At 37.7% G+C, this 12111-nt stretch overlaps 1 protein-coding gene across 2 annotated transcripts in view; it reads left to right on the top strand.

The window, feature by feature from the left end:
* Window positions 1–3600: 3600 nt before the first annotated feature.
* The window catches only part of LOC107221984 (putative aminopeptidase W07G4.4), a 47727-nt gene continuing 39216 nt past the window's right edge, over window positions 3601–12111 (top strand). Inside the window, exons 1-2 of one of the 2 annotated variants that reach the window (XM_046729732.1) lie at window positions 3601–3850; window positions 4029–4137. In XM_046729732.1, the coding sequence (XP_046585688.1) occupies window positions 4121–4137 (17 nt within the window). In that variant the 5' untranslated portion in view covers window positions 3601–3850; window positions 4029–4120. Of the gene's footprint in view, window positions 4138–12111 lie in introns of both variants that reach the window. The other variant, XM_015661176.2, reaches the window with a different exon arrangement.

Genomic DNA, 12111 nt, shown 5'->3' on the forward strand with positions numbered 1-12111 from the left:
ATTCGCGTCGATTGCATGTTCTGAATTCACTTTCGTGTCTTCGAAGTACAGTGAACACGGGCTCGTTTTTATCGTTTATACTGAACGCACCTGATCTTTCAGTCGAGATTTGCATTTTGATACTGCATGCGCCTACGCGGCGAGAAAGAAAGACCAGATTTTACTCAGAACCGCAGGAAAAGAGGAAACACATCAAGGTTTTTGGTCAAAAATACCCATTTCAACTACATTTTTTACTATAAATGTAGCAGATTTTAGTCACCGTAGAGTGATTTTCACCGTTTTTGGAGTAAATTCTGCATTTTACAAAGTAAATTTGACCGAAAAACCTGATGTATCCATCTTTTTCTGCAGCTTTAAGTAGAATCTGCTCTTTTATTCTCTCAATATGTCACAAAATTTTCCAATCAATAGATATAATTGGATGTTGTTACAGTCTAAATGTAACAGTAAGAGGATAGAATTGAGTGACAGTGAAACCTACCAAACTGTTCACTGAGATGGATGACAACGATATAGCTATGGAATGACAAAAAATGTTACAAAAAAATAATACATCAGAAACAAGGGATTGTGTTAAGAACCAAAAAAAAACAGATCCTAAACTTAATGACTAAAGGCTTCAGCTGAAGAAGAAACAGACGGTTGGTACTTATTAGGCAATGTAAGTAACGATATCGAAAAAAAGTGACGGTCCGAATGGAATGAGATAAACTTAAAAGAGGATACTCAAAAAGGCAAAGGGAAAGGAAGGGGAAGGGGGAGCCTTGTGGATAAAATGTAGTGATGCCAGAGGTCGGAAAAACGTAAAACTGCTCCATAAAGATAAATATTGGTGGAAAAATGGTTCGAGAATGTGGAATCAACTAAACTGTCTAGAGGACAAAGAACCAAGGACCAAAGGACCAAGAATCAAAACAAAAACCAACAATAATGGCAGAAAAAAACACTACTTAATAGTCTAAGTAGAGAGCAGAGATCGTCAGAAGCATGAGGATCGGAGGCCGAAAGCACGCGGTAAATTTTGAATACATGAAAGTCAAACAGGTACAACAAGACGATAGTTAGAACTGTAAGGTAAATGTAGAAGAAACTACAGGAGTAGCTTTTTGACCAGAACCTCTGGATCGAATTGCTATAAAAAATAAAGAGAGATCCTGTAAGTTAACATGCATCATTTCGGAGTGTCTTCACTCTGTAGTCTTTGATTATGAAACCCATACCGATCAGACTTTTGATTAGATAGGGTGAAAATAATCAACAGAGAAACCTCGTGGGTGAAACGCCCAACCTATAAAATACAATCCTTGAAAAACTTCAAATAAATGAGATTCCACTTCGATTTATGAATAAATAATTTTACATCCGATGGCAAAATATAGTTTCAAACTTTTTGCCGTATGCAATACTATCGGAGATTACGATGAAAGTCTGTGAACCCGTTCCAAGTGATGGAATATACCAAAGATGATAGAAGTATTTATAACAAAAAGGTTCGTATTACGTTATATTATAGTTGCGTCTTTCTCTTAAGGGGGGAAACCGGTTTATGAGGTCGAAATTTTGCTGTTTTTCATGATTTTTTTAACCAGGAAGGAATAATCACAAAATGTTTAAACTTGGAGGATATTTTACTTATGTTTTCAAGTACATTTTGAAATTTTTTCAAATGATTTCCGCCGGAAATAGTGGAGTTACCGCGTGCAGTCCATGGGCGATTGCCATCCGAGCATTTGGCTTGCGTACATCCCTGACGTCGCAATTTTTATCTGTAATCATTAGGATTTTTTTTTTCATTAAAAACATATTTTCTAATAATATGAACCTAATTTTGATCAAACAAATTGAAAATTGCATGTTTTTGAGGTGTTTGAACACAATGTCATGTTTTTATACTATATTTTTTCATCTTTCTTGCATAAAAACATATATTTTTAATAACAATATAATCCCCGAATTAGGTTCGTATCACGTGGAATTGAATAAAGAATATCTACACCAAATTTCAGAACGATTGATCGATAACTTTTTGAGCTAGAATGTACGCAAGTCGAAAAAAAGTCGTTTCAAGAAAAATGCGTTTGAAATAAAATGTAGCGAAAACGAGAAATTCAAGGCAGTAATTATTTATAAAAAATGCTCACCGGTTAATCAGCTATTCCAGCACCATATAGCAATCCCTCTTCTTGCCCATATGCGTCATTCTATTATTCAATAGCACAGCGGTATTGAGGCAGGTAGCTGGAAAAGAAGGGCCTGGGCGACCGCTCCGTTATAATTACCGTGCGCTTCTTCACAGAACCGACGGGCGGTCACTTAAGTGCTCATTGCATTCGAACTAATGGGAATTTTGCTTTGAAATTTTGACCACATATTCTTGAATAGTTGTACTAACGATTCATGCAATAAAAAAAAGACGATTTTTCGATCGGTCTAAACTGGGTTCCCCCCTTAACCAATCTGGTCATCGTGTACAAATATCGTCCGAAGTCATTATACGATATTGCTTAAAAGGAGGCATTATTAAAAATTCTCACGCCTTGGAAGCTCACCAAGTCTTAGAAAATGATTGTACTTGCCCGTAATTTCTCAATGGATTTGACAGACCGAGTCAAAAACCATTTTTTTTTTATTAACTACAACCTGCAAAGTATGGAAAATTTTGCAACTTGTGGCTGCACTCTCTTACAAATTGACATAGTTTCTCAATGAATGTCAACCGTATTACCACGTTTAATTTTGTTGTTTCCATTTTTTTTCTGTCTATCTTTTCCATGATAAAAGTCTAAGAAATGCTTGCGGTTCTCGTATCTCTTACCCATGACTCATGTCTAAGGAATTTTGTCTTCAGATTATTGAGCTGAAGATTCGAACCTGAGGTAGCGTTTTATTCAACAAGAAAACCGCACGTTACGCAGCTTCGGTTAGTTTCTAATTATTTCCAAAAATCTCAAATATTTACGTAGGTATGTATAAAAGATTGAACTTACTACAACTCACGATGATTTTAGTTCATTAATCACCAGCCATCGATCATTGAAGTTATGCCGATCTATCAGACGGAATGAAATTTTTTTTCGCATCATTACTCATCTTCCATCAAATTTTGAATTGATCCTTGTTCAGGTTTTCAATTTTCATTAGAATCCATATCTTTCCCCGGCTCGCTATGAAATCGGCTCATTTACCGTTTCCCTTTAGAATTTCGATAAAAATTGATGAGCATTTTTGGGAAGGTGACGTAGCCACCACGCCGGCTGAAAAGCAGTTCGCGAAACGGACACACACACACACGCACACACATACCATCGATGTAATTAATTAAGGTAATTCTATCGGGCTTTCGCGGAACCCTATATGGCCCGCGTTTCTGCAGGATATCTGGAAAATTTTCCCCACGCGCAATATCAGGATGATAGATTAATACGAAGCGTAATTACAGGCGGACCCAACGCCGTGACGGAGGTCGTGTTATCGTCGGCATGGCAGGGCAACACGCGTTCCCCGTTACGTTGCGTTATCGTATCCGGGCAGCAGTGCGGTTAACGCTTCGCACCGTTCGACCCGACAAAGTTCCAAGCATTCGGCTCACGATCAGCCTCTCCGTTCGTATTACCAAACATTCCTGAACGCGTCCGAAAGCAGCTCTTGTGTTTTCTCTCGACGACGCGACGAGTGGAATCGGCTCTTGTGCCCTTGGTTCGAGAACGCCGCGACGCCGAGTTGCCGAGTTTGCGCCGTGAGCGCCGCGTCGCGTCGCCTGCATCGCGTCATCGCTTTGCGTTCCCTGACGCAGGTTCCGTAGCGCCACAAACGGCCGTTTAGGTCGGCAGTTTCCACCGTTGCTAAGGTACCGGGAACCAACAAAATCATTGTTTTTAGACCGCAGCCTCGCGAGCCGGACTTCTTCGTCTTTGTTCCGTTGAATTAACGCGAGAATAAATTCGTCACAATACCGAAATGGTCTAGCGAAAGCTACGTGTGCTGTTTCATATTTTTTTTACTCTTTACTTGTATTTTTATACTAGTTTTTTACACCCGCCGTAAGCCACGGCGGCTCCGAATCACCTGTCAGCAATTTTCTCTGTGCCGGCAACTCAGACAACGGAACCCCATCGTCATGGCAGTCGAATCAAGGTGAGTGTCTAGCTGGTTGCAGATACTGTACACTGTTTATCGCGGATTGATGTGTCTTTTTACCGTGGCGTATTGAACGGCTCCTTAACGGTACGGTTTCGACTCGTATGACTGATAAAATGGGACATATCACCTTGTGCGCTTTTCACGATTTTTCTCCAATTTATCGACGTTCCTCCTTGCTTATAAAAGTGCTGAGATTACTAGAAATCTCTCTCTCTCTCTCTCTTTCTACAAAATCTTGTAAATAATATTATTAGATATCAATATTACGATACTAAATTGGCAAGATTTTTCAAGAATACTGACATTACGAAATGCAATGTAATTTATTCTTAGTTGAATGATATTCATTCACTTATTACCAGAGACGTTTTATTATAGAGAGAGAAAGTGAAAATTTATTATCATTAATTCTTTGATCCTTCGAAATAGTTTAGCTCAGACCTGAAAAACTTTATTCGACGCACAGAATCTGCTCATTATTGCTACGCGGTAGTAGATGATTTCATAAAATCAGTGAAACTTTGTTCACTCTGACGATATTGTTTAGTACTTTACGTCAATAATCAGCAGTTTCATTGAATCTAAAATTGTTTTGTAGGTTGAATAAAAGAAAATAATTTCGTGAAAACTAAATCAAGTCACGCTTACAGATGATTTGAACAACATTTATTACAGAGTGTGCATATCGATATCTGAATTACATACAAGTAACCGCGATGTTAGGTGGTCTAAATTTCCTTAAACGGTTATCTCTCTCATTTTGAATTTCCTTCGCCATTCATGATTATATGGTGTACCATCAGAAAATTCAAGCTCACGCACGTATTCAGTAATTTGAATTGCTATTTACAGAGAATTAACGAACCAAAATTATTGAGAATCGTTGCTTATCTGCCGACTATAGATAAATTCATCAAACGGTGACCGACAAGGGCTGACCAATGGATAACCCAGGCCTGAATTAATACATATTCACCTGATAATTGCGGTTTCGCAGCAGTAAGATTCAAGATAATGTCCTGATAAGTTTGACCTCTGTAACGTTGTTGTAACGATGCACTTTGAAGAAAATGATTATACTCAGATTGTGCATAATCAACTATTCCAAAGTCACTTCAAAGTTACGAAATAGTAAGATTTTTTCAGATGTTTTGTTATATTAACGTTACCGATATCAACCTTGTGTTTTCTGTGGATATAAAACGATGAGGAAATTTTATAATAATTGATAGAATCTCCATGTACCACAAAATTTTATACCGAATCTGGGACTCTTTGAAATTCGAACCCGAGTTCGATTCCAAATTCCTCTCGAAATCCCAAACATAGGACCAATTGAACACGATACCAATTTCATCAAATTGCAGCAAAGGTTTTGTACAATCACGTTCCCATACTCGATGATGATGAAGTTGAACTTTTTAGTGCTAATACAACGAAACAATCACAAATAACAGATATTTCACAATTTTGAAATTGGTTTGTTCTGGCTGGAAAATGAATACGTGGATTGTGCTCCATTTAAACCCTTGTTCACTGTTTACTTCCGATCTGACGTTGTAAAGCTTTGCAATAGTAAAGTAATAGCAACTGTTAAATATTTTTCATTCGGTATTTCGTTAAATCAAATAACTGGGTTCAACTTAGATTAAATAATTGGTACATAATATACATATATTACATATGTATGTACATAAATATCAAGCTGTGGTAAATTCACCGGTGAATCAATGCCTGTAAAAAAGCGTCCACTGAATGAACGGCCATGTAACATAAATATGCATAGGCATACTTTTTTTTGTAATTCGTATAGTTCTTGGTTGCCACCGAATCACTGACGCAGTAACCGTATAGCAGGAGCAATTGTAATATTTCTCGTTAAAGTCTGTAGAATCGTCGTGAAATCTCTTTTTATTCGTCTCAATACCAAAAACTTTTCCCTAAATTGATTAATTCTACGAATGAAGCAAACCGCCTTCCTTAATAAATATCACATGGTTTCTTCAGAAACATAAGATGCACGAATAGAAATATTCGATGACACGACGCTCCCTCAGGTCGAAGCATGTACCGCAGTATATGTACGCTGGATACATCTTATTTCAACTGGACTGGTCGGATATCTGAGGGAATATTGGTTTCATAGTGGAATATTTGTGACAAGGTGTTAGGGCTTATAGGAGAAGATCAAATAATGCTATCAATAACTTTCTTGCTGCGAATCCGGTAAGAAGCAGTTGAGATTGCCTCAAATTTCTCTATGCCAAACTTGTTGGCTTTATGAGATAAGATTCGAGTTGACTGTCAAATGAGTCCAAAAAGACGAAATTTCGCAATTAGCTTCAGACTCCCCAGTGATAGTACTTTTGAGTCCAAAGTGGTTTTAAACGTGGTTTAATGATAGAGGGAAGAAGAGGGGAGACATTTATTTTCATAATAGGTAATGCGAAATAATAAATTTGGTGATTTGAATTCCTCTATTGCACTATAATCCACAATGATTAGTGATCAGAATCAAGTTTCGTATATTTCACATGTAAAATGTTTTGGTTCATGAAGAAAGTACTGTTCGTGCATATGGCTCGTCTTGCAAAATTGGTGGAAATGAAAGGTCACCAAACCTTATTAAAAAAAATGTCGATAATTCATGGTTTGAAATTATCCAAGTTCTACAAAATTTTGAGTCATGAATTATGAGCGTGAAACAAATTGAAAATTATGACTTTATTTCTTTGCTCGAGATTAGATCAAGTCTAGTGTGCATCCTCTTCGAATCCAAAACTGCTGCAAGTTCTGAGACATTGAAGCTGATTACGAAATATGTTTACAATCGGATTTATCTGTTTTTCATCTATCAATAAAAACAATAAGCTTCTTATCAAAAAATTAAAGGTGACCTTGATCCCTCCCAAGTACGATCACCAAGGAGTGTGTTGGTAACGCCATCTCACGTCCCACTCGGAACCCTATAAGTTTGATCTGAAACATTTTTCTGTGAAACTTATTTCTCCTGACGTACTTGACCGTACCACTTCGAGTCTGAAACCGTGTACACACAACGGGCTTTCGAGTGAAGCCATCGCAAATTGCTCAAACTGGCTTTCATCTCGTCGGCAAACTATAGCGAGGAGAGATATGGCCTGTGTACCCGCATGGTAGGCGTATAGAATGCGGTAGCGCGAAGGAATGTTGAAACGCTGTGCAAGAATCGATACGATTCTTTTCAAGCTAGTGAACAATTCGAGCGAACTGTTGAACAGCCGATGAAAAGCGTTCTCAGTCACGGAATAGCGCTGACAAAGTTACGAGCATAAGTGTATCGTAGTTGCGGCCACCCAATATACCTATTGATTAACAAGGGGAGTAAAGCCGGTTTCCCGTATATACCCGGATACGACGATGTGCCTCAAGCCTTGGACCACAATCTAGCATTGAGAACCCACTGGCGGGTGTTGAAGTACAGTTACCAAACACTGGTATGTGTAATAACACATTCAGGAGTACTGTATCGTGTCAAAAGTGCGGAAATTGTGTGATTTCTGAAACGATATTTTTTGCAACATTTGTCAGAGAAAGTTTGATTTGAGAAGCAAGGACGTTGCCACTAATATCGCGTGAAATTAGGGTTGGATATTTACGTTCAAAAGTACAACGCGTAAAAGTGAGTTTTTTGAAAGTGAGCATGTGTTAAAGAAACCCCTAATGTGTAAGGTAGGTACAGCATTTTAATCATACGCGTGCGCCAACATTGTTTTACCGCACTTTTCGATAATGGGGCACTTTAAACACGCTCCACAGGCTTCGAAAATCAAACTTTCCAAGCAGGTGTTGGAAAAATATGATTCTGGATTAAAGTCGTGACCCTATAGTTCAGATCTTTCAGAAATACTTAGTCAACTGCTGTGTCTAACTCATCAAGGTCGTTATACAAAAATGTGTGATGATACCAATACCAATTTAATTATCGTAGCAATCTTGTTAGCAAAAACGCTTCGTATAAAGTGTTTAAATTGCCAACTTGTAAGTGCTTTAGGAACAACACATTATTTCAAGCAATAGTATAGGTACTGGCTTCTAAAACGATTGGAAATGCTCGTCAATCTGTTCAGGATACGTATAGGATCTATAGTGGGTATTAATTACTTTGAAACTCGGAAACTATTAGTAGAGTCTTAACAAATTATTCCCCGTGGCAGCAAGTTTAATTAAATTTCATAGCTCAGCATTACTTGCTTTATACCTAACATGACGAAATCCTCTCTGTCATAAAGACATGGACACTGAAGGTGAAAATTTTGTTTTGACAAACGAGTGATTGCAAGCAATTTCCATATATATATATATATATATATGAAGACGAACATCTGTCTGTTTGTACCATATGCGTTCCTATAACCTTCATTCGATTGCGATGAGACTTTGGTGAGTTGTTGTGCGCAAGCCCACGAAGGTCTCTGAGTTATAAAACTTAATTTTTTTGTGCTTGTCCGGTTAGAAATGAATGTTTCTTTGTTTGTCCTGTATGCGTTCCTTTACCATTACGAAGGTATATGAATTGGTATAACGATTTCACTGTAGGTGGCGCGCGATTCGTTTTAACGAATGAACGTATTTCATGTAGTTTACAAAACAACGGAACCGGTTGTGATTATTTTTTTTTTTTTATGTGAATAGCTACAACGTCTGACCAGATCTTAGGCTATATTTCTTGATAACCAGATCGACAGTTTTCGAGAAGTAACGATATTTGTATGCCAAGTAAGAACGGGATCGCAGACTTGAGCGACCACTTACCAAATTCTTATAGATAGAGGTAAGCTTCGGTTTGGTTGTAGGTGATGTCAGATATTATTAGTCTTTATTCAAATATTCTTAACTGTGAGTAAGATTTTTTTCTCTGAATAGAATTTTCATTTTATCATATTAAATTTGAATTTGGCAGCTAGTTCCTCAATAAAGCACGATGTACGTGTTATGGTTCATTTGCAATAAACAATCTGATTGCAACCAAACATGAAAACTCTGATGGCAAAATTTTAAAAATGGTTCCAAATCTGCAGTGTGTGATCGGGTGCAAGTATTGAAAACTTGTCGGCTCTCCGCCTCTTATAGCATGCAAACAAAAGTACTACGATTTAACAAATTCACAATCTCAATAATATGATTAAATTGAAATAATATCATGTCAGTTGAATTTTGATTCATATTAAATGAATGAAGTGCCCAATCAAATGTATTAAAGGCATGTCAGTATTATTCCTCAAGCATGTCCGATGCTGCAGGATGCAGGAGGAAAAAAATTTAAAGATGTTTATAATATCCACGTAGATAACTGCATCACTTGAAACATTGTACCTTGATTCATAATAATAATGATGTTTTATGTAAATCAATCCAAGACTTGAAGCACATCCATAGCTATGATGCCAGAACTAGCCGCCAATGGGAAAGAATAGCTGAAGACGCAGAATTCTGCTGAGGAAAAATTCAATCGTATCTGAAAGTAGTAAATTGTGTTCTAGTCAATGTTTAAATGCCAAAAGCGCAAAATTTTAATTCATTTATTCGAGTAGGTGCTAGAACGAAATCGTTACGTCCGAGAACTTTTGATGATTCGGTTGTTTGGTATCAGTATCTGATAGCTTGAGCATCATTTCATGACTGTCTGTGAGGGAAAAACCATACGAATGTATTATACTGTGATGAAGTAACAAGTGTTCCCGATACTTTGTTTGCGTCACACCTGTGTTCGTGATTTAAGTTCAATCCATGTAGTAGTTGTCTGGCATAAGACAGCGAATGTAATTAAGCACGCATTGATATTTCATCCGTAACACACCCACTAACCAAAATCTCTAGGAGTCGTGATTCAAGTCCGCATGTGTGATTTGCAGTTGACACTTTCTGTTACCTCATCTACAAATATTAGTATCCGTGTGACAAGCCTTTGACTGACGGGCCAAAATGTGTTGGCTGACCATAAGGGTCATTTCACGATTTGTGCCGCCCCCCCCCCTACTCACCTCCTCCCTTGTTGTGACGTGACTCATTCGGTAATTTGCAATTTAGAACTTGATTGAATCAGCACTCCTAATATTATCGTTATTTTTTATTATTTTCAAATAAAGTCACAATTTGTACGATCTCAGACAATACATAAGTATTCCAAATCAGTAGAAAAAAATTGTCTATGCTTATACTGTTCTTGGCTGAAAAAAAAAAATGGATCATCTTGTGTTCATAGAGTTTGAAACCGTTCCTTTACGTATTCATTACTAACACAGTAACCACTTCGTTATGTTTTTGAATGGCAATGAGAAAATTAGAAGTCTCACACTTTTTCGTCCAACCATGGAGAATCGTCGACATTGTTTATCAAGCAAGGTCTTGTACACTTTGTTTATTTTCAATGACAAATACATAACAGAACTAAAAAACAAAATGACTGTCAAGGTGCGAAAATAAGCTTCGAGTGAAGGCGTTACGGTCATTCGATGCATGAATAATCCGGGCGGAAATAATATAAATAATGTTAAACTTCAATATAACATACTTATATAGCGATTATTTAGCCCGTGACCATACTCAGTTGTATCAATATTTTATATTAGATATGACGTCATGAAACTTGAGGCCCCCACCTTATCCCCTCGTCACGTCTTGTCAGACTTTGAACCTCCCCCCCTATCCGAGATTGGAGCGTCAAAAAATCATTTTTTTCCGAGAGCGGCGTCTCTTCTGTGTATTTTGGCCGTTCAATTTTTAAATAATTAGAAAAATTACGAATTTGGCAGCCGAATTCGACTTCTGTGGAATCCGGATGCCGCACCAGGTGCATTGATAAGCTAAAACAACCAGAAGAAGACTGAATTAGATAAAAAATCATAGCACAATAGAGGATGGTGGAGAACGCTACACTAGAAACTTCGTGTTATAGCGCAGGGATCTTTTAATCGAGACGATTTCTTGAAAACAACATCTTCGTTATGAGCGTCATTTTCAGGCTGTGCACGAAAGTAGCCGCAAAAACTTCACTTTCTTAATTATTAATTCGATTTCTAGTCAGAAAAATCGATGTTTTTACGAAAATGGTGGAGCTTTATTTATTTTTTTCTCTCTGAGCATGGCCCGAATAATACTAGTCCTAGAAGCATTCCAGTAAGACTTGACTGACAATGAAATCGGTCCTGTAGAATTCAGGGTATCGCTACAAAACGAAACATATGTGAAAAAAATTGCCCAACCTTTGACTCCACATCCTGTCAATATTATTAATTTTATATGATTAAAAAAATTTTTTTTATACTATTCAAACCATTAATGAATACTGTGCAAAAAGGAAATTTATTTACTGGCATCCATTTGTTCCTAACAGGTTCTTGAAAAAATTGCGTTTTCGGCTGTTTCTACGCTCTAGTCCCCTTAACGGATGACCCCTAAGGCAGTCGACTTTATTGATAGACTTTTGGTATCCACGTCCGTCCATCACGATGTCCCTATCGATTGAGTTGAGCCATCTATGATGCTGTAGGCACGACTGCATTGTCTGCTGAAATTTTTAGAAATTGACACCTACATGCGTTGATTAGTTTTGAGATGGAAGCATAATATATGTGACAGGTTCAGGAAGCAGAATCAAAATGAATATTTTTGATGCTGGAATTAGCTTACGCGACATAATTGAACGGCCAAACAGCGCGGGGTCTCAGCCTTGGGTTCATAATCGAAGAATCGAGCAATGCCAGGTTGTATACTGTAATCTCTGATAAGCCCGACCAGCAGCATGAGCACCTGTGTAGTAATTGTTACAGAACGCTCTTATGCTGACAGATCTCATCTCTTACACAAGGACGTCAACAATAATTATTGCCCGAGCTTGATCCCACTCACCATTGATCCTGCACGTTGTTACTAATTCCATGCCTGCTTTCGCTCTGCTTCTGCAATCCTCGAGCCCATCGAAACCTT

The sequence above is a fragment of the Neodiprion lecontei genome, chromosome 1 (assembly GCF_021901455.1).
Source record: "Neodiprion lecontei isolate iyNeoLeco1 chromosome 1, iyNeoLeco1.1, whole genome shotgun sequence".
NCBI classification, from domain to species: domain Eukaryota; kingdom Metazoa; phylum Arthropoda; class Insecta; order Hymenoptera; family Diprionidae; genus Neodiprion; species Neodiprion lecontei.